Raw genomic sequence first — 24,098 nt, forward strand, 5'->3', positions numbered from 1 at the left:
CTGCTTTTGAATGCTCTTTCACCATGTTATTACTGAGAGAGTGAATGGTAGCATTAAAAAAAATCCGGTTGCGATGTTTCACGATTTTTTGTTGGTTTATGATTAGCACTCTCCGAATATTGTTCGATCGGATCAAAATCCAAACTTTGCCAGTAAAATTTATTTACGTTCATATTAGTCTCAGTGTATGAGAAAATCAGAATAGACTCTTTGCAAATCAATTTACTTAAGACTTGACACATAAACATCATCCTCTGATTCGCGACTACGAATCGATGTTTTCTTTTATTTTCTGTGAGAAAAACAAGGAGCAGTGCTGTAAACAGTAACTATCGTGGTTACTGGCATTCAATTGACATTTTTCTTTTCGACATTCGTTTGATCACTCGTGTTGTGAATGTTTAAGCGAAGCGCTGCCGAATATCAGCGAAAACGTGTCGACTACCGTGATTGCTTACAACACTGACAAGGAGAGATGTTTTATGCTTTTTTTCACGCACACGATGACAGTTCCTTACGATGTTTTCCGTTGGTGCGAGTGCTTTGTAGAATCTCTTTTTGCTTCGTGGTTGCAAATTGCCTGCAGAACAACAGGAGTGTTGCTAAAGTAGTTAACCTTTTAAAAGACGTATATTTCATATGTTTCTCAGTATATTGATGTTTATGCGCTACAATACGCAGATTAGGAAAGTATTGATAGGCTCAATTATTACCAATGCATGCTTTGTTGCCTAATTCCAATAAATTGATTAGTTGTGTTCGACTTTTTCAATTGTGAATAATAAATACATCGCAATTGAATATGGTTTCCTGGCAACCTTGTTTAGTAATCAAAAGTGTTTGCTGAGGAAATCAAAGTGCATTAATTTTGATTTGTGATTTGAATCATTAAAATTAAGTATTTTCGAGTTCTTTCTAACAAATCGAAAGTTCAATAGTGTGTGATCGGTGCGTTGCTTTTGTGAAAAAAATGGAATTGAAGCGGAGAATTGGACCGTTAAAGTGGTGAGTTTTTCTTAAGCTGTTCTTGTGATGTTTTGTTCGGCAGCTCACGAATGACGACAATTTCGTAAGCATTTTTTCTTTTAAAGATTAAACCCATGATATATAATATTTTTGTGAAAGATGAAATTCACATGGAAGATTATAGTTCGAGGAATATGTTGAGTACATTGAAGTTAACTCTTGTTCCGTAGATAAATTTAATCAAGGACGATAAGTTAGTGCTGCCGATAATACCCTCAGGGTGCCGAAGCCATCATTTACCCTAATTGCTCTTCTTATTTTTTTATTCTGTCTTGAACTACGAAACTCCTATAGGACATTCAAAATTATCTCGTGCAACTTTGTAATCTTATATTAATATTTATGGCTCATGACATAATAAAGGTCTGAGTTCAACACAACGAATCAACTAATCCATTCAAACAATCCTCTTTTCCGTTATTTTTTAAGAATATTGTGGTACGACCATCCAGGATAGATCAACTTTTTTGAAAATTTATATTACCTTGAGTTTGCCCAAAATAGGTCTAAGCAAAATGTAGAAAGTCATAAAAAAGAACAGGTATTAATATTTTATGGATTAGCACAAACAGTTCTGCGTATCACCTAAATTAGAACACCTTCTCTCAAATGGAACATACCGCTATCATTCCCAATTTGGTCAATCGTAAATTCGTTAATTATTTTACGACACGGTTACATGCCTCGCCAATCTTAATGGTTTAGAATTTCACCCAGATCACTATCCCCACCAGGCCCAATTTCATCCAGATAAAAGCAAGTTATGGTTGACAACTTAACGTCTTACTCTTTACGATCTCGCAGCACCTAAGCATGACTCCACCCTTGTCTCGAAATGTCAGAACAATGATGTCTTGCAGGATCCATTGCTCGTATCCGGTTCTTGACGTTATTCTCTCCACCAAGAGATACCGCAAAAGTGGTGTAGCTCGTACAGAAGTTCATACACATCGACCGATTGGCATCGGCTTGGTCTCGTTTTGCTCTTTGCGTACGTCGTCTTGGTCAGCTTTTTTATGCGTACACTCATTGTAGGCATGCGGATTTGAAAAATATATCATTCTTCTGGTCCATATCGTGAGTAGCTGGTTTCGATTTGCAGGGGTGTTGCGGGTAGTCCGACAAATTTTTCATGAGAAATTCGCGGTAATAGTAAAAAAAAAACATATCTTGTTTAACCGTATAGTATTTAATATCTATAATCTCGGCATTTTTTAACCATTTTTTTTAATATAAATCCCCAAAACTTCTTTGTCTCGAAGCAATTTCAGACCATTTTTTGATAAGTTTCTGCCAGTTGGTAGAATTGGTACACTATCTAAAAAATAGGAACTTCAAAGACTTCATCTTCATTTTCTTTCTAGCGTTACGTCCCTACTGAGGCAGAGTCTGATTTTGAGCTTATGGGCACTTTCAAAGTTCTTAAATTATCGCTTTCTTTTCCATTTGACTATTTCTGCTTGTGGTAGGTAAGAAGACACTTTATGCCCTGAGAAGTCGAGGAAATTCCCTTTAGGAAAACATCTTCTACTGACGGTATTCAAACCCACGATCTTCAGCTTGATCTTGCTGATCGGCGTTTACTGCTTAGGCTATGTGAACCCTATGCGTAGACCTCATCCTCATGCATAAAAAACTGAACTCCAGGTATAACTCTATGTATTGTATCATGGTCATCTTTAGAAATTTCATCAAACGTTCAGGAATTTTCTCAAAATTCCCATTCATGATCTTATGAATTTCATAAGGATTTTCTACGAGATTTTTGTTAAGAATCCTTCAAGAATTCGATTAGTAATTTCTCTCTGGTTATCTTAAGAAAATTCTGCAGAATTTATTCTAAACATTTTCCGGAGATTGCATCAGAAATTCCTCAAGGAATTCGAATTTCTCCATCAAGGACTTCGGTAGTTCTTCCAGATTTGTCTTTATCAATTCAACAACTCGATTGACCTTCTTCGAACATTGTTTAAATAACATCCAGTGTATCTTCCAGATTTCTTTCAGTAATTCCTGAGAAGTGTCCATGAAATCTGTGCTTGATTAATTTTTCTCCAAAATTTTATTCATCAAGATAATTATGTGAACTATTTAGAAAACGAAGAGTAGAGTAATATCAAATGAAAGTTCTGCAGACAAACCTAATAATTATTTCAGTAATATTTCCCTAAAGAATAATGGATAAAATTTAAATGAAATCTTTAGAGAATTATCTAAGAATTTCACGAGAAATCCCAGGATTAATTTATGGAGGAATCCAAAAAAAATCCCAATAGATTATAGAAAAATACATAGAAAAATTTCTTCAGCAATTCCTAAAGAAATTCGTAAAGGAATTAATGACGCGTCTTCTGTGAAAATCACAGGAAGAATTGATGAAAACCCACAATTGGAACTTGTGGAGAAATTTGTCAAGGATTTTTAGGAAAATCCCTGAATAAATTTCTCCAAAAACTCTTCTAATAATTTTTCGGTTTCCCTGGAAAAATGTTTCTCTGAATCTTTGAAAGATTTTTAACAAGTGAAGAAATAATCAGAACAAAAACTTGGAAAAAAAACCCTAGGAAAATATACAGAACAATCCCTGTGAAAATTACTGAAAGTATCAGCAATGTTCTGCTAAGGGATTCTTGTTGAATTCCCTCAAGCAGTACTGTGTCGTAGAACTTTTCCAGATGCACTAAAAGTTAATGTACGTGACTAACTAGGAAATGTTTTCATGATATTATATTTTTTTTACAAATTCACAGATTGATTATTGTTTTTAAACTTGTTTGAAACACGGTAAATTTTGTTCAAAAACTTCTTGTTTGTAATAAATTGTTGAATCAATAGTTCGACTCACCCAAGTCGAGACTAGTACACGACAGTGAAGAAGGCCTTAAAGTTGAGGTCGAAATATGCGTATATCTGTCAAAAGATACAAACTATAGTGGAATTAAATGATATAGTACTAACTTCGGGTTTTCATCTACTTAACAAAATTATTTTTTTTCGCAAAGTTATACGAAATACCTCTTTTATCTTATATATGAACCTTCAAGAAGTGTTAGGATTTTTTGAACTTCAGAGCTTGTTGCTGCCTTGGAATTTGTTCTAGTATGTATGAAAAATCAGCGATTAAATCTTTTCGCGAATCTAGACTTCGTTACTTGTTCTTTGAATCACGAACCTGATTCTGAGGAAGAAAGGTATTGAATTTAGCTGAGATATTTGAAATATGACTTGCCCATGGCCATGGAACTTTGACCAGATATTTTCAGAAAGGCAAATAGGAAAATTTAATTGAAAATACAAGTATTTACACAGTTACAAGAACAAAGCATTTATGTCAGGTCAAAGACAAACATTTTAAATATTTCTACAAAAATCCATTATTTTTGCGTGTTTAACCCTGATTTTTTTTGTTTTTACTTTCTGATTTCCAATCCTTGAGCCCTAGGCGGGTGAGCGAAGCACTTTTTGTACTCCCTATAATTTTACGCCTCCCCAATACTTTTAACAAAAAAAAAGAAACAAACGTATTGAATTAAATTTTTTTCTTATATTTTGTCATACCTATGTAGCACTGTTGGCAGTTGCTACATGGTATTTTGTATATTATTTTACTACGTTCTAGCTTATCGATAGGGTCTTTTACAAATGTGTGGAAGCGTTGGATTGTTTTTGTTTGTCTGCATGTTATAATGATGTTGTTGTAGTCTCTGTTTAGAACCCGAATGATTCGTTCCGACAGTCCAGCGATATACACTCCCGTGCAAAAGTTTGGGTTCACCCCCTTAAAAACATGCAAAAGTGTTCAGTCCATATCTCTGTGATTACACGTCCAATTGAAACCCTCTAAGCCGCATTCGGAAGGCAAAGAGTTATTCTTACTTCGTATGTATTTTTCCAAAAACATTTTTTGAATTTTGTATACTAAATTTTTACTTGAAGTTGTTACATTTTTCAAAAAACACACTGAAAAATCATATCTAATTTCCTCAGCATTGGATCGACCAAAATTTTAAAGCAAAATGTCATTAGAATCGTAATCTTATATTCTTTGAAGGGACCCCACGAAATTTTGGCAGAACAATCTGGAAAGTATTCAAAATCAATGAAACAGTCAGTCAAGTCATCGTGCAAAAGTTTGGGTTCACCCCTCAGTATGATGCAAATCGTGCAAAAGTTTGGATTCACCTGAGCCGCACGCACATCATTTTTGTCAATATCTCTGCCATTTTTCAACCGATTTTAATAGTTTAAAGCTTTTTTGAGCGCAAATAATGGCGCGTACATGATTGGTATGAGATTTCACAGATTTAAGTAAGTTCAGGTGAATCCAAACTTTTGCACGATATACCATACTGAGGGGTGAACCCAAACTTTTGCACGATGACTTGACTGACTGTTTCATTGATTTTGAATACTTTCCAGATTTTTCCGCCAAAATTTCGTGGGGTCTCTTCAAAGAATATAAGATTACGATTCTAATGACATTTTGATTTAAAATTTTGGTCGATCCAATGCTGAGGAAATTAGATATGATTTTTCAGTGTATTTTTTGAAAAATATCACAACTTAAAGTAAAAATTTAGTATACAAAGTTCAAAGAATCTTTTTGGAAAAACACATACGAAGTAAGAATAACTCTTTGCCTTTCGCATGCGGCTTAGGGAGTTTCAATTGGACGTGTAATCACAGAGATATGGACTGAACACTTTTGCATGTTTTTAAAGGGGTGAACCCAAACTTATGCACGGGAGTGTATGGAATGGATCGGTAGATGAGGTTTGATTTCTGGTTTGTTGTTGGAATAACGATTGATGGATTTCGGGATGGAGAGTTGGTTGCTGGTTGACTTACAAGAAAGAGATTAAAAACAAGATTATACGGACACAAAACACACACCAACAAACTTAATAGATTAACAGAGTAAGGGTACAGAAAAACAGATGCAGACATGCTATCACTTAAAGAGAAAACAGCACTTATCGAACATTGTATTGACCACGACCACCGTTTCGATATGGATCGCGTAACAGTATTAGACAGTAGCAACCGCATAAATACACTTACCTTTTTGGAAATGTGTCATATCACTAATATACCACATACAGTAAACCATCGCACAGATATTAGTGGCTTAAATTCAACATACACAGCCATCCTACAAACCATATATGAAACATTTCAAGATCGTCAAATTTCAAGTCAACCACCATCTTCGAACCAACCGTTACCGCCTTCAGATTAGGGTTCCTAGTACTGACCCCTTTTGAACAGTACCGGTTTTACAGTACTCTAGCTCTCAGTACCGGTAGTACCGGTAAAATACTAGGTCGTCAAAAATACAAAAAATCTATCCTTTAACCATCCACAAGTGTCCGTTTTCTAGGATATTCGAAAAAGTTGCGAATGTCATGCGTAATATTTTATGTGGGTCGAAAAATCGTGCATAATCAATGGTTTATAGATGATTTTCATGTTATCACCGTGCTTTTCATTGAAAAAGTTTGATAGAAAAATGCAAAGCATGTTCCAAGTTCAATGTTTAACTGCCATACGTGTGCGTATTTCTGTATCAAAATTTTCAGACATCAGTTTTTTGTGCCTATCCGGAAGTTGCTCAAAGTTTTGTCCATGCATCGTGAAGTGTTAATAAATATTTCGCTTTTAACTTGAGAGACTCGTAATTCAAGAATTAGTCTGAACAATTTTAATCAATTTTTGTACCATAATTGAAGCACATATAAATGCTTCAATGTCCTGAAACCCAGTTATTCAGAAAACTTAATATTCACCATCATTTGTATTTGATTATCGATAATTCGTACTTTTAACGTTTTTTTTACACGGAGATACACCATCTTTAGTGCTGAAATGGTGATAGTAAGAATAAGCCTTTATATAATACGTTCCTTGATCGCCCTAAGAAGTTCGACATCAACAAACTTGACCAAATCTACGTTAAATTTGTTGTGAAAAAATTAATTGATTCAAACAATTATAACATTTTTCATCAGTACCGAAAATACCGGTACTGAGTGCTTCCCAGTACCGGTATTTCGGTACCAGAAATTGGCCGGTTATACCGGTACTTTCTGTACCGGTACTCCCGGTACCAAAACCCTACGTCAGATGTGTAGTGCAGTTAAAGTGGCTATATTAAGTGAAATTCAAAGAAAAGTTGCTACGTTTCACTTAATACTATATGTAGGTTCTATCGTAGTAACATGCTAAATTATAAAACTCAAATTTATATCCGTTCACAGCCCATGTACAAATTCCAAAACCTTGACACCAACAGTTATATGTTAACATACACGAAGAACGAGTAAGTAGAATGTAAGTGAACGAACATAACTTGAAACAAAATAAATAACATTCCCCTAATTACAGTATCCCCAGAAGAAGACTCGATTCTGAGTCGAAACGTAGGAAAAAATCTAAAAACATCGTTTTGATTCCTCCCAAGACTGCAGTGCCGAATCCAGTAGCTAGCAAATACATATTTTGAGTATCCCTAACAAACAAATAATACGCACGTAAGAGGTTTGCAATCTCCGATAAAGTGTTTGGGTATAAATTGCACTACATTATTATCCTCTTGGATTTCATCTAGATACATACTTATTCAGACCTTGCGCGTTCGGTAAATAAAATTACCGAACAAATCAGTAATTCACAAGAACACCGATTATTCAGAAATTCAGCAGCTTTTGACAGCTCATTACAAACAAAACTACCGAGCTACGGTGAATTCTAGATGATCTGTCAAAAAAATTACCGATAAGTCTGTGAATTTTAGTATCACCGAAAACTGTAAAATATTCAACCGATCTTTCGGTAAAATGTCTGTTAGATTACCGACTTCAGTAATTTGAACGAATGACAGCGTCATGTGCGTTTTTCTTCCGGGTGTTGCAGTGAAACCTTTCGTAAATTGCCTGAAAAAGAAATTGTGCCAGTATCTCGAAGTTATTCTAGACAGACAATTATGATGAAGGTGAGCTTATTGTAGCGTATACATGTTCAATAAACTAACTTTTTTTTTGCAGTTTTTGGTTACTGAAAAATTGTTGTTTAAAAACTAAGAAACACCTTTTTCTCTTAACTGTTTTCCTATGAAGCAACATTCAAAGTACTGGTACGTGTTTTTACGACATTTATTTCATTGCAGTCGTCTAGAGAACATTTTTGAGTAGACTTATATTTTTTTCATACTAAAAACCTACGAGAAACTTAAAATTTTGATCCTATTTGCCTCTAAATCAATATTCAAAGCAACGTCATGTCATTTTTGAGGCATGAATTCTATCCGTCAAAATTTTACAGATTGTGGTGATTTTTTACCGAATACTGTAGACAATTTACCGTACTTCGTTAATTTATTTATCGGACTGGTCAGCTGTTGAGATTTTACAGGAATCCGTAAAATAACACACTAAAATTTTTTTACTTAAACACTATGAAAATACTAATTTTATTATAAATTGTATCTATTTGAGCAGAAAGATAAATTGTGGATTATACTCAAACTTCTGTTACCTAAAAAAATAACACAAGAAGGTTTTGAAAGTGATTTTTAGCAAATTATAATTTAAAGCAACTACATATAAGAAACTTAGCCATTGAAGTTCAGTGCACCCAATACATGAAATTGAATACTTATTAAGCTTACACTATTTTTTTTTTTAATACAAAAAAAAAGTAAGACCTTATTTTTTTTCTGCAAGACGCATGGATGGAGGGCATTATAAGAGACCCAGGGCTTATATGATTTTGTTAATTTGGGGGTGTTGTTGAATATCTCGTAATGCATACGATAGATTAAACAGCACTGTCTTCGGCGAAGTTTCAGTACTCAGTACGATCTACTTTTAGGAGTTGAGGATTATTCTTTAAGTTGAGAACTTGACCGGGAGAGGGATGAGAATGTAACCTCTGAAACATATGTTATCTCTAAATCCTTATGATTTGAAAGGTTGGTGTCTTGGAAAAAGTTGTTTAATAGCTAAAGGGCTAATATGCAGTGCTCATTAAGCTACGTAATTTTGCCACCAGGCAATGCTAGTGTGCAAGAATCTTTGGTTTTGCTGATATCTCTGGATCCAGACCACTTAGGAAGATGGCGTCTTCGGCAAGGTTGTTTAGTGGCTCAAGGGATCTCTTTATTCAAGCCATGAGATTCAAGATGTTGCCACCAGGCAGCGGTAGTGGGCATGAAATGTTTGTTATGCGGATATCTCAGGATCCTGACCAGTTGAAACGAAGCCAAACTTTGAATTTTCAAGAGCACAAGACTGGAGAATTTGACAGCAGTTCGCGTTGAAGTTCAATCAAATTGCTAGCTTGCTGGTGGTGACCTAAGGGATAAATTTTCATCGCGGAGCACTGTTTTATTCTCAAGTCTTGTGCTCTTGAAAAGTGGCCAAGCTCCTGCGATATCCACAAAACAAGATAAAATCTCGAATTTCATGGTATGAACAATGACAGCATTTTGCTTACTGAACAAGTTTGTCGAAAGCGCCATCTTTCTAAGTAGTTAAGATTTGGAGATATCAGCAACACATGATAACAGCGCTGGCCACGTCTTTGCGGTCATAAGGGAAGGGAAGAAATGTTTGTAAGACAACCTTTGTTATTAAATACGGAGTATACCTCTGCATCTCCACAGCTGATATGGTAAGGCTATTGGGTAAGTGTGATAAGGTAAGACTATGGAAGTCAACTTTGATGATGCGATCCATGATATATTCACGCCTAACCGAATTTGCGATATAGTTCGATAACTACATTGTACGACGAACAAGTGTTTGTCACTCACATCTACAAGAATAAGCGATGCGATCTAAGGATCAAACACCACTAACAACACTTTTCCATTTCACTACGCGAGCGACACGCGGCAGGTTTGTTCCTGATCTCATCACCCACCCCCGCAGGATCGAAAGACAAAGTCAAACGATAGAACACTTCGATTTGGAGATATCGACACTCACTAGTGCACCCTGGTGGCAGAATTCCGCGTTGCAATGACCACCGCATATTAGCCCTTAGTCTACTCAACAATGTTGCTAAACATCATGACCCTCTATTTTGATTACTTTTCAAGAATTTTGGTCGTAAAATAGAGGTCGTGAAAATAACCGTCGTAAAAAGAGCCGTCGTTAAAAGAACGTACGTAAAAAGAGGTATAAGAAGTTTTTAATGTGATCAAGAGTTTCTCTTTCGGCTTAAATATAGATATGTACAATCAAATTTATGTCAGCGCTTTGAAACTCATTTTAAAGGCACAAAATTAAAACAAATAAGTTTCTTGTAGTGCTTTAGTAAAATAATTTTTGAATGTATTCATACATTACTGTTTCTGCCCAAAAGACGTGCTCTTTAAACATTGATAAAATAATTGTTGATCATTGCCCTACAAAGACAATATTTGTTTTCTTTGAACAGCTTCATTGAAGGATCATCAAATTATGTTCCTTCGATGAGAATAGATTTTACTAAAAGATATGTTTTGGCGACTATTTTGGATTTCATATTTCAGTTTGTAGAGAGCTTTTTGAAATACCAGATCAGAAGATATACCTTGATTTTTTACGATCTTATTATAGATTTTGAAGAACATATAGAAGTGCCGTTCAAATTTCTAGGCGCTGCTAAAGTCTTGGAATTTGATATTAATAGGGACCTATTTTTTTGATAACATCTTGTTTTTATTGAATAATACGGTAGAGCGTGTTTTTGCTACGACTTCGGCCACTTTTTCCGCTCACATAATAGCTTTATTATGTTTAAACTAAAATAAAAAAAAATGGGTTCAAAATAAATATTTGACACTTTTGATCATTTTATCGTTCACTTAGCCTGCAAAACGCAATCTGGCATTCCTGAAAAGACACGGAAAGCAAAATAAATTCATAAGTTGAATTTTTACTAAGGAGTTTGACAAAATCTCAAAAATCGAAAGAATTAAGTTTTTTGGGCTTAATTTAACGACAAACATTAAAAAATTGGGTAGACATGTGTTTCTGGCGTAAATTCAGGCGTTTGATACTAAAATTGGGAAAAGGTTTCACGACCCTTTTCTTTTGTAGCCTATATCTGATGATATCTAGTGCCATTTCTAAAATTGTATCTTACTCAACACCTAGTTCAGTTAGTCAGGAACAGTTTTTAACAAGTTCAATGCATAATTTTTGATTGGAAATTGAGAGAAGTTTTTTTTTAATTATCTTCTGAAGCAATTTTGTTTAGAATCAAAGATTTTATCTACATGTGCTCTTAATTTACTTGTACATTTTTACAATCGATCAATTTATTCTTTGATAGATTTCGTTTTGGGGTTTCCCTAACATTTATTTAAATACCTTCGAAAGAAAATTCATACCAATATAATTCCAATGTTCTCCAGCACTTTTCACCAGATTGACATAACAGTCAATAAAATATTATTTTTTGAAAGTAGTTATCCAAAATGTGTTCATTAAACATCCACCTAGAATATCAGTAATGTTAGCTTTATAGGAAAAAAGGTAGAAAAAGAATTTGAATTTAAACATACACATTTAATAAGTTGAATTTTTTTTTTTTGAGCTACAAACACTTTTGATCCTGCGTCAATAATGCATAAGAACATTACATTACATTCACGTTTTGGCTAAATTAGTGTAAAATAAAGTGTTAGGTAAATCCCGAGAATTCCTTGAATTTGAGAAAACAAATCTTCGGATTCAACACGACCCTATAGTCAAAACAACCCTGGGCTTTATATCTTATAGCTTTATACGATCGACAGTTTTTATTTTTCGATTTTCTCAAGTTACCTCCCGAGCCCCTAAGTCGAAGTGATTGAAGCTGCCCAAGTTTTATTGGCACTGAGAGCAAGGAATAAACTAGAACGGTAGCGGTAGAATAAACCGATGCGATGGAATGACGCGAAACTTCGGCAGTCGCTCGCCCTCACACTCTCTGAGACGGATTTGCGCGCGCTCTCGTTTCTTTGAGAAGGAATGGAATCCTAGCGTGTGACAGAGAGACGCAACCCCTTTGCTTCTGACTTCGGCCCGTGTCCGGAATCTTTACGCGCTTGATTCGTTGTGATCTGTTTTGTTGTGAGTGATATAAAAGCGTTGTCGGGCCGAACAGGAGGTACAGTCAAATACTAAACCTTCATACAATCAACAACTGTTCAACACAGACCTCTGCGAAACAATCCTTCAAAATGTTCAAATTGGTAATTATCCCTTATTAGCACATTTTTCGAGTTAGAACTCGACTTCCGTGGTTACGCTCGGTTGATGACATTCCGAAGTGATTCCAACTAATTCATACGGCTTACTTTCTAATTTATCCAGGTGGTGTTGTCTGCTGTTCTTGCCGTTGCCGCTGCTGCCCCAAGTGCGACCTATCTTGCCTCGGCACCTTTGGCATACACGTCTGTGGTTCATCAGCCAGCCGTCGTAGCTCAGAAGGAAATTGCCTACCAGAAGAGCATCATCGAGGAGCCAACCGTTGCCCACGTAGGAACCGTCGTTAAGAATGTCCCAACTGGAGTTAGCCACCACAGCTCGTCGGTTGTTCACCACGATGCCAAGATCTCCGAGCCAGTGTTCGCCACCGGTGTGAAGAAGACCGTTGTCGCTACTCCAGTTGAGAAGACCACTTATCACCAGACTTATGCTGCTGCTCCGGCCATCGCCTATGCTGCCCCAGCCATCAAGACCCACTATGTTGAGGCTGCCCCAGCTCTGACCTACGCCGCTGCTCCAGCTATCACCTATGCTGCTGCCCCAGCTGTCAAGGCCCATTACGTCGAGGCTGCTCCAGCCCTGACCTATGCCAGCTACCAGCCAGCTCTGACCTACGCTCATGCCCCAGCCGTTTATGCCAAATACTAATTGATAGGACCTCGGATATTGAAGGATGACTGTCGGATTATTTTTCTCTTGTTCACGCTTTGGTTGTTTCTAGTGAAAGATGAGGAAGGTAATGCTTGAGCGGGAGAATAAATTTTTCGGTAGTGATATTTTGTTAACTTTTGTTCATTTACTGTCCACCATAAGTATCACATTCCTTTTATACAGCATCCGTTTGGTTTTGCCACTTTGACAAAATCCAATGTTTTGTTTTTAGAAACAGTCAACTTCTCCACACATTGTAATTGTTTATGGACCATGACACTAAGGAGGACATCCCATGGGCTAGGTACACTCCAGTGCAATAGTTTGGGTTCATCCCGTCAAAAACATACAAAAGTCATTTGTCCATATCTCTTTCAAATTTAAAATTTTATTTATTTATTTCGTGAAGCATAGGTAGACTACATACAATAATTACAATACTTTCTTACATGCTATGGATTACGTCTATTGTTTTCTAGTCGTGTTTTAAGCTGCTTTTTGGACATAGTAATGCCAATGAATTTGCAGTGTACATTATACTGACGCATCATACGATTTATTGGTCCGTTTTGAGCTTTTAATGCGTTCTGCATGATTTTTCTGAAAATAATTTTCTTGTTCTTAAATGCCGAGAGGATGTGTAGAAGTTTAGTTGAGAAAGAAGTGCAACTGAGTCCACACGCTTCGAAACAATGTTGGTTATAAAGAGAATCATTGCGAATTCCCGGCGTTGCTTTCCAAGTTGATGAGCATGCATCGTGCTTCATACGACGGAAGTGGCAGTACAGTCCAATTCAATCTCTGGAGGGCGTATAGAAGGAATTGCTTCAGGACTGATTCTATGCATTCTTCGTTTACGACATGGTACGGGTTTAATACTTGGTGACAACATTCCAGAATTGATCTTACATATGTAATATACAATAGTTTAATAGTATATGGGTCTTATAAATTGTTACTGAACCTCTTAATGAAGCCAAGCATGCTGTTTGCTTTGTTATTATAGAATTATAATGTTCTACAAAAGTGAGCTTAGAGTCCAGGATTACGTCCAAATCCCTTACAATTTTACACTTCTGTACGACTTGATTTCCTCAAAATACTTCAATTGGAGGTGTTACATATTTTCGACTAAATGCTATTGAATTACATTTTTTGATATTGAGTTGGAGTAGGCTTTTTTATACCAAGTGAAGAAGGAGTTAATGTCATTCTGGAATTCTTCTGCTTCGCTAGAATAACTTACTTCCATGAAGAGCTTCATGTCGTCTGCATATATAACAAATTTTTTTTTTTTTTAAGTGAAAAGGAAATGTCGTTTACATACAAAATAAAAAGAAATGGGCCTAAATGAGTACCTTGGGGTACTCCAGAGGTTATATAAATGGGTGCTGATAATTTATTTTGAAAGCGCACTGTTTGTTTCCGATCTGATAGATATGATTGGATCCAATTCAAAAGTCCTGGCTCCATTCCTGTTTTTTGCAATTTGAAAATTAATAATGGTATGTCGATTTAGTCAAATGCCTTACTGAGGTCAGTGTAGAGGGCTTCTACGTGCTTGCCATTGTCCATTGCGTTGAGAATGAAAGATACATATTCTAGCAGATTGGAAGATGTTGAGCGGCCATTAAAAAAGCCATGCTGCCTACAAGTAATTTGGTTTTTACTTGCTGGAACATTTTGTCATTCACGAGAGATTCGAAGAGTTTGGGGATGCAGGAGATAATGGTAATTCCGCGATAGTTAGAGACATGTTGAAAAGGCGTTCTAAGTGAAGGGTAAGTTATTCTGAGAGATTTTTGAAGAGCACGGGTGCAATGCCATTCGGTCCTGCTCCCTTTGATGCGTCCAGGTTTATTAGTGCCGATAAGATTTATTGTTGTGATTGTTTTGCAATAGGTATACTATTAGAAAATTCCTGGGAAAAAATAAAAGAAATTGCGGTCGCGGTCTTCTTCGGAGTAGGTGGTATACACTTCTTGGAAGAAATCTGCAAAGAGGTTGAAGGAAAATTGCTACTTTTTAATTTAGTGTTTACATAATTAAAAAAGTTTTTAGGACATGATTTGACTTCGGATTCGCCCTTACGATTATATTCTTCATGTGTGGAGTTAATGGCTGAGTTGAGTTCGTTACATATGTCATGATAATTTTGTAAGTTCGTGACAGTATTTTCTTTTTTGTATAATTTATGCGCATTCTGTTTCTTGTTCTTCAGATTTTTCAGTTGTGGGCTAAACCACACCGGTAATTTGTTATTTTGTATACGTCTTCTTCTTCTTGTTGGCACAGTTTCATTAATTGTTTGTTGAATAATTGAATGGAATTTGTCTACTTCGGTGTCGACATTTCCTTCAATTCTTATAATATGTTGCCAATTAATTGTACACAGGCCCGGATTTGGGGGGGGGGGTGCCGAGGGGGCAAATGCCCCGGGCCCCCCGATGAAGGGGGCCCCTGAGAAGTGAATACTGTTCAATGATTTATTTTTACATTAATGATTAAAGATTTTAAATTGAAAATACAAATCCGATACCATTTCTAACAGAGATATTATGACATGAGATTATGTTTTTTTTTTAAGTGAGTAGCTAATTCAATACGATGTTTGTCTCATTTTTCCAGTTCCAATGAAAATCCTCTCTGATGAAAATCATCAAGGTTATATCAAAAACTTTAAAACTTTTCGCGGGTTAATAATAACAAGCTGTCGCAACTTTTTGGAGAGAAACTGTCAAAATTACAGTGCTCTTTGTCCTGGAATGATCTTGAAAAGACGAAGATACTCGATAATCCGTAGATTTTCCTGATTTCGCTATACTGAAGCAGCTATTCTATCTGGAATCCTACCGGAATTTCGATATTTCCATATTCTACTGTAGTTTTTTCCAGTTGTATTTGTATATATTTGTATTAATATTTTCTTTGTTTTCTTGTAATATATCAAATTTTACTAAAAGCTTAGATTAGTTTTGACCCAAATCCACATATTTCGTTTGAATATAGCAATATTCACTAAGAGTTTAGAATATATCATAATTTTGGCCATAATGTACAGAATTTTTATACAATTATATTTTCCCCGATTCTTAAATTATTAGCTTATAGATTATCAAGGTAATTTTGCTATGGTCTTTGCAGGATTTCCGCTTGATAGGCTGTTTACAGATACTAGAGCATCATCTGCAAGTTATCTAAGTGTCCATAGTTCTTCCAAACTGTTGTTAATATCGGGAACATTAAAATTATAAAGCAAGTAACTAAGACTTTAGCCTTGGGCACTAGGCCATCCCTTATTTTTTCGAAAATGCGAAATGTTTTTAGTTCGTTATTGTAAAGTGCTCGTTTTGGTAAGAAAAAAATCAGGTAAAATTTTGAAGTCCCTACGTGGACGCTAAGTAGTCCCCCAAAGGCCTTAAAGGTATCAGGTGTACATGAACCCCGTGCGCAAATCGAGCTCGCTGCTCTAGTGCACGCTTCGTGACTACGTTTGTTTTCTTTGTAGTTGTTGAATTTATGTCAGCGTGCACTGTAATAAAGATGTACAAAGTATAAAATATTATTTTAGTAAGTAAGTTCCTGTCAATTTGTCAAATCAGGTAAAAATAACCTTATTTTTCTTTATTGTCAACATTTACCCTACTACGTGGTACTGGCCAAACTAATAACTTGTTTTAAACAATAAAAATCTATTGAACAAAGCTAGTTGATATAACATTCACAATTACAAAGGAAATAAACTTTTATGATGACTATCAACGCGCACAGGAGAATGTGTAACTAGTGGCTGTTTATACCCATGTAGCGTGCACTAGAGCAGCAAGTTCGATTTGCACACGGGGTTCATGTACATGCTTTCCAAATATCTTATTTTCGTAATACTAAGCTTTCCCGATCATTTTGTACTAAGGGCCCCCGTAAAGAGAGCTGACCCGGGCCCCACGAAGCCCAAATCCGGCACTGATTGTACATAGTCTGCGTTTGGCTTCTTTGTAATTAGCTTTATTGTATTCCGACACTTCCTCGTACTCCCAGTCGCTGGGGAGAGAAGTTTTATGTATGAAGATTGAGTATTCAATTGCTGTGTGAAATACTATTTTTTTCCATAGAGGTGATAATGATGTATTGTATACACACATAAATCTTCAAAGCAATTTGTAAATAAGAGGTCCAAGTAAGAATTTTGTTGTTTTTTTACGTAATTAATTTGATTTAGACCAATATATGATATTTTTAATTTGTAAAGTACTGTCTTCGCCTACGACTGGGAGTAAAAGTGATTCATTTTCATTGTCTGCAATGAAGTCGGTATTGCGTTGGTTAAAGTCGCCATAAATATGAAGTTTTACTTCAGGTTCCATATTTGAAATAATAGTTTCGACCATTTTGAAGAATAATTCAAAACAATGTTTGTTAGCGTGTTCAGGTGGAAAATATAGGGATGAAAAAATATGCATTTCTCCATTAATTAGAGCTTTGGTCCAAATATTTTCGAATTCATTGTGTTTGAAAATTTCAATTTCTCCAGAAATAAAGTCTGCATTGAAGGCTATGAGGGGGGTAGGACATTTCGCATAAAGACGTTTCGCATAAGGACGTTTCGCATACGGACGTTTGGCATAGTGGACATTTGGCATAATCATAATAATATGCATTCTTTAAAATACTACCTGTTCTTGTATGAAACTTCTTTATGCGAAACGTCCATTATGCCAAACGTCCGTATGCGAAACGTCCTTATGCGGAACGTCTTTATGCGAAATGGGTCACCCCCGGCTATGAGGACTCTACCACCGGCTCCATTCAAGAACGCCTTTGAATTTACTTTGGATGATCAATAAAAATTGGTAAAAGTATGCAGTCAGAGTGGACCAATTGATTTTAATCAAAGCAACAACGTTATTGCGCTGAGGAATTCGAGAAATTACAAGATATTTCAAGTGATTTATAAGATTTTTCTTCTCATCCATTAATAGAAATTAATTAATATTACATAAGGCCGGAGCAAATCTTATTTTTTCTTTCATCACTTTCCATCAAGGTGTTTCAAGGGGGAGGATGGGGGCCAATAAATAATCAAATGGAAGTTGATGTATATTTCTTTGTTGTTATATTGTTATTTCACGATTTTTGTTGATATTAACAGTCATACTGAAATATTTTAAATTATGTATTAAATTGTTCGTTATCTTGAGCTTTATTTCAAGACAATGTGCACTCAAATTGATTTTGTAAATAAATCACTCTTATTTTGGCATCAATTGCTACGTTCTTGTTGTTGTTGCTCTTGTAGCCTTTCAAAATAATAATAAAGCTGATGAAAATAAAAAAGAACAGTTAAATTAATGTTTCGATTTTTTTTCATTTGAGCTAATTTTCTCTGTGCACTGTAGTAGATTTTAAGTGACCAGAAAGAGAATTTTAGTTTGTTTTATATTGTTTTAGACACATAGAGTTCCAACAAACATTAAACAAGATTTTAATCGTTGGTTTAAACAAATGAGCGTCATTTACTTGATTCATGTTAAATCATTAAAATATTCAACCTTTCAAGCACGATTATTTCGAAATGGACGTGAATACTACTTTGAGTGAAATACTTAAACATTATACAAACACACAATAGTACAAATAAACATAATTATAATTATTGATTCTTGTTTTCTCTGATAATGTCAAAACATAAATGTTCATCTAGTAATAAATGTTATCACCTTCAATATTATGAAGAATGAATTATAAATCTAACTTAAACACGCTGTCATAGAAAAACTACACTGAAAATAAGTCATATTATTTATTTTCTCCTTCCAGGATTTTGTCAAATTTGAGGGGCGGGTGAAAAAAGTAAAATTTTAAATTTATTCTGACCTGATCAGATGCGTCTGATTTTCATTTCTGGCCATTTACCATATTTGGATATGTGATCAGAAATCGCCAAAATTTCTGTGCAGATAGAGTAAGCCAAGTGTCGAAAAGGAATGAACCGATAGATTACACTGCTGAATACGTTGTTGTCTCCAGCACCAAAAAACCGCTTTTCACTTAATTTAGAGTTTCTGAATCCATTGCCGTTTTTAAAACTACCATAGCACGTCTAGTTTTTGAGATATTGACTGTTGAAAAGGCAAAAAATGACAATTTTAACCAACTTGCATGCAAATTTGCCAGCTTGTAGACAATTTATTCGCTTGTTTGACTATTTATATTATTATGAGTATAACAATACTTATCAACAAAGATTAAAATACATTCGATGCGATTTTTTTCTTGTTGGTTCAAAAAAGTATTGTATTTTTACACAAAAGAGAATCGAAGAATTTTGTATAGAAACAGCAAGAAAGTTTAAAAAATCGGTTTAATTTAAATTTGTTCGTGCAACTTCAACCAAATAATATCTAAAATGAAAGTTTAAATCCTATTCTGCATGCTTTGTGGATTAGATCACAAAAAAGTTTGATATATTATACTTTAATTTTTATGTAAACATCAATAAAACCAGTGTTTTATACAACTTTGGTGACTTGTAGCTAAAAATTGTGATGTGCTGCAACATTTCTGAGAATTGCATCAGATTCGGCAACCCCAAATATATTAGAGACACATTATTTGATTCTTGAGATACACAAAATTGTTATTTTTGTTACGCTGTATTATTGCATTATTTGTTTAGGTCGATTCCAGAGTCCGATAGAAGTTTTTGGTAATTACATGATGTCTGTAGAGAATGTCCTAGAGCCCGCCTATGGGATAAGTATTTTTGGTCGGTAGTCTAAATCTTGAACTGGCCCATTCTGATTGACCGCAAATTTGAATATTACTGGTCTTCAATGCTCTGAACTGACAAAACTCTATCTTTCATGCTTTCACAATAAGAATTCAGAATTCAAGATATGGATTCTTGAAGAATTTACCATACTGATGTCGAAGGATGTTTATCATCAGTTTATTTTAAAGACATGAACCCAGCATGGTCAAAAGAACATTAAATGATTGTTGTTTTCCAAGAAATTATTCAGTCAGAGTCAATCAAATCACTCAACGGTGTTGTTTAGTTCAGTCAGAATGGCCCAAGTGTACATAGTTCATCAAAAAATCTTTCTATTAAAGGTTTGGATTATGTTTCTTCATGATAATCACTTCACATTATATTGTTAAAAAAAAGCACAAAGAAGGGTGGACATATTGATTTGGAATTTTTACGAGTTGAAAAATTGCGAAGTGTTAGACTTTAAGTAAGTTTATGCCAAAGTATTGAAGAAGGTCCCTTCTGACTTAACGCAGACAAATTCATATATAGAATAAAATAAATGATTTCAATGATTTTTACATAAAAAAAAAATCATAAATTTCTGTTTTTTCGTGTTTTGAAGGCCTCGGGACAAAAAAGGGCTATTGCTGTTCTAATTTTTTCTTGAAAGTTCAGAAAATTTTACGATTCCTGTCAAATTTTCAGCGATGTATGTTTTTAAGTTTTTGAGATATATTTTATTGAAAATTAAAAATCAATCATTTTTCATCGGCACACACTGTAGGTCTCAGTGCATTAGATTATTTATTTTTTTTTAAATCATAACTTTTGAACAGCTCAACCGATTTTCAATATTTTTTTTAGGGGAATGAAAGCTTAAAATTTCAACTTTTCAAAAAAAAAATATATAGAACTCAAAAAAAAAAAAACATGAAATAATATAAAAACTTTCTAAAACACTAGAATTTTTCATATTTTTTCATGTAAAACATTTTTTTTTTCAGAGTATTAACTTTTTTCTGCAAAGTTTAAATCTTAAGCTTGCATTTCATAAAAAAGAATAACAATCGGTTGAGCTATTCAAAAGTTATGATTTTTTTTAAATAAAGAATCAAATGCGCTGACACCTTTAGTGTGTGCCGATAAAAAATGTCTGATTTTATATTTTCAAAAAAATATATCTCAAAAACTGAAAAACATTCATTCCTGAAAATTTGACAGTTAACGTAACATTTCCTCAATTTTCAAGAAAAAAATAGCACAGCAATAGCCCCTTCTGTCCCTAGGCCTTCAAAGCACGAAAAAACGGAAATTTTTGATTATTTTTTCATGTAAAAAACAATTTTTGTGGAATCTTATATTATTCTTGAAAAGTCTTAAGCTTTCATTTCGTCCAAGATAATTGAAAATCGGTCAAGCGCTTCAAAAGTTATGATTTATTTCATAAATAAAATTTTGCGGTCGCGATTTTTCTGGTCACCCTATTTTGAAAATGGTCACCCTAATCAAAAAATCCAAAAACACCTGTATCTTTATTTCGGATAAGGAACAAAATAGCAATTTTTAACGGAATTCGGTGACCCACTAGATCGGTTTTTCATGGAATGGCTGAATTACAATATTATGTTTTTTGAAAATACGGCCAGAGTGGTGTTACTAACATAAATGCTCATATCGCAGAAACGTTTGCACCAAATCGCTTAATTTTTTTACGACCCAGACGACCAATGATTGAAACCGGTACAGATTCTAAGATAATTAGAATTTTTTAAGAGCTTGTGAAAAAACGATGCAAAAATATTGAAAAGCAAACAAGTTATCGCTATTTGAATAGTTTTTTTGTTGTATAAAATTATGCTGCTAGTAGATTGGTTAAAATGCAGTACCCGCCAAATGTATGGAATGGCATACTCGATTCAAATATTGCAATACCCCCCGAGAAGTTTCCTAGAGAAATTTTCGAAGGATTCTTGAAAATGTTATCTAGATCGGGAGCATTCCCTCAAAGTCCCTCTCCTGTAGTGACTCATGTAGCAACCAATATATGGGCGTTTTGAGAAATCCCACAAGTTATTTCAGGAATTGTTCGGACTTCAGACCGACCGGACTGGATGATATTCTGTCGTTCTTAAGATACGTTTAGGGCTCCATCAATTCTGATTTTTTTCAAAGCTTTTTTGATACAGATGTATTATCATGTAGATAAGTTTTATTTTTACAGCAAACCGATCATTTTGATATTTGAATATTTGGGGTACTTGTCCCTGAAACTATCGAAAAGCACTTGGTCCAATCTTTTTGAACACCGACCAATTGTCCTTAGTGTAATCTCCCACTTAACAATCCTGTACCAGGATTTTTTTCAACAAGAATTCAAAAAAGTATTAGTGGTTGATGAATGTTAATTCGATTATAAAAATGGCTGCTCAGCCCGGTAAAAAAAACGGATTTTTTCATCTTGTCCAACATTTCGGTGTATGATCGGGACCTTCTTGAGGGACTCGATTTTGTATGCTCCAAAATCTTCAATTGAGGGAGCGGATCGTTACTGACAAAGCAAGCGGGACCGTTTCGCATCGTTGGAGTGCTTTTTTCGGTCTGCGCGTAATTTGTGTCAAGCAACCAGTAATGTGGACCACGGCATACACATTTAACAAGGATGGATGGGAAGGACGGGCCCAGATAGCCGTAGCGGTAAACGCGCAGCTATTCAGCAAGACCAAGCTTGAGGGTCGTGGGTTCGAATCCCACCGGTCGAGGATCTTTTCGGGTTGGAAATTTTCTCGACCTCCCAGGGCATAGAGTATCTTCGTACCTGCCACACGATATACGCATGCAAAAATGGTCATTGGCATAGTAAGCTCTCAGTTAATAACTGTGGAAGTGCTCATAAGAACACTAAGCTGAGAAGCAGGCTCTGTCCCAGTGGGGACGTATCGCCAGAAAGAAGAAGGGAAGGACGACATCGAGTAGCTGTCAGTTTCCGAAACATATCACCTTCTCAATGTTGTACACCATGATGTGGACGATGTGCTCAAAAAACTATCCAATAATATCCAAATATCCGTGAGATATTTTAATAATGGATTATACCTGATTATATTTCTATTTTTGTTTGAATTTTGGGTTGGACTGAGACCACCAGGGTACCCAAATGAAGCGATTTGGACAGGGAGCTTGGGGCTACATCCTCCTTGTTGTTAACATTTTGTTGATTGAAGACGGAATTTTCGACCCCATCTATTGGGAGTATTCTGTCAATCCAGGGCTTGACAGAATACTGTTGTTTGTGAAAACTTTCTTCGGAAGTGTCTCTACTTGCGGGCCGGCACATCCATTTTTGGCCCTTCACACAGAAGACTGACTGCTTACAAACAACAGTGCAGTCTTGATCAAATTGTTTTTCAGATTATTCCAGTGCTATAGGCAGATGCCTTGTTACAGTAGATGGTGGAAACTTTGTACTTTGTACAACACCCTTGGTTTTTTTTATATTCAACGTGAAATACCTCATGATGTAGGCTACATAAAGAAAAACCATCTTTGACAAAGTTGTGTAGGAGATCAAGGGCTGACATGCGACGATTATTATCAGTTTCGGAATTCCGCCACCAGGCAGCGCTAGTGTTTTGTTTTGCAAATATCTCAGGAGCTTGACCACTTAGAAAGATAGCGTCTTAGGCAAAATTGTTCAGTAGCTCAAGGGCTATCCTGAGATATTCGCAAAACAAAAGTAAAAGTTTCATGCAAACTAGTGCCACCTAGCGGTCAAATTCCGAACTTAATGAGGTACCATCAGTTAGTGCTCCACCTCCCGAACAACTTTATTGGAGACCCCACGTTTCGAAATTATTTGATTTTTGAAATATGTATATCGATTTCAAATTGTAATCTACTTGAACCGTATTTAGTGCGTTCATTATTATGCGAATTATATGTACACTTGTTGATTTTACCGCATTATTAAGGGTCATACTTAAAACAAAATTTATTGAGTATTGTTCTTAAGAAGATTTTTGAGGAATGCATTTTGATAGGGCGTCGTTAGATAACTTTATTGTAAAATCATAGCATATTAAAAGAGTTTTCAAATTTCCCGGGATTTGATTTCCCGGGAAACAGGAAATAAAATAACCATTTCCCGGGAAATCCAGGGATCCCTGGAAATTCTAAAAAACGTGAAAATAAAGCAAATTTGGTGGAATTTTATTTTTTAAATTATTTGTATTTCGTGTAGGGTCGGTTTTCCCTTTGTAGACAGTCCCCTATTGTCGCACTAGTAGCTTTTTAAGGCCATTTTGCTACAAACAGTTGCAAAAATTTTTATTTTTTATTTAATATTTTTAGCATGAAGCTCAGGAACCATTTACCTAAGTACCATTGATACACAAGTCGATTTAGTTAAAAAAAAAAATGATCGAAATATA

At 35.2% G+C, this 24,098-nt stretch overlaps 1 protein-coding gene across 1 annotated transcript; it reads left to right on the top strand.

Moving 5' to 3' along the window:
* The first annotated feature begins 12,091 nt into the window (after positions 1-12,091).
* On the top strand, positions 12,092-13,048 carry LOC5571813 (cuticle protein 16.5). Its single transcript, XM_001659895.2, has 2 exons — positions 12,092-12,250; positions 12,372-13,048. Exons 1-2 carry the CDS (start codon positions 12,239-12,241, stop codon positions 12,912-12,914), a joined length of 555 nt encoding a protein of 184 aa, XP_001659945.1. The 5' UTR covers positions 12,092-12,238; the 3' UTR covers positions 12,915-13,048.
* The last annotated feature ends 11,050 nt before the right edge of the window (positions 13,049-24,098 follow it).

Source organism: Aedes aegypti, chromosome 2 (assembly GCF_002204515.2).
Source record: "Aedes aegypti strain LVP_AGWG chromosome 2, AaegL5.0 Primary Assembly, whole genome shotgun sequence".
Classification (NCBI taxonomy): Eukaryota; Metazoa; Arthropoda; class Insecta; order Diptera; family Culicidae; genus Aedes; species Aedes aegypti.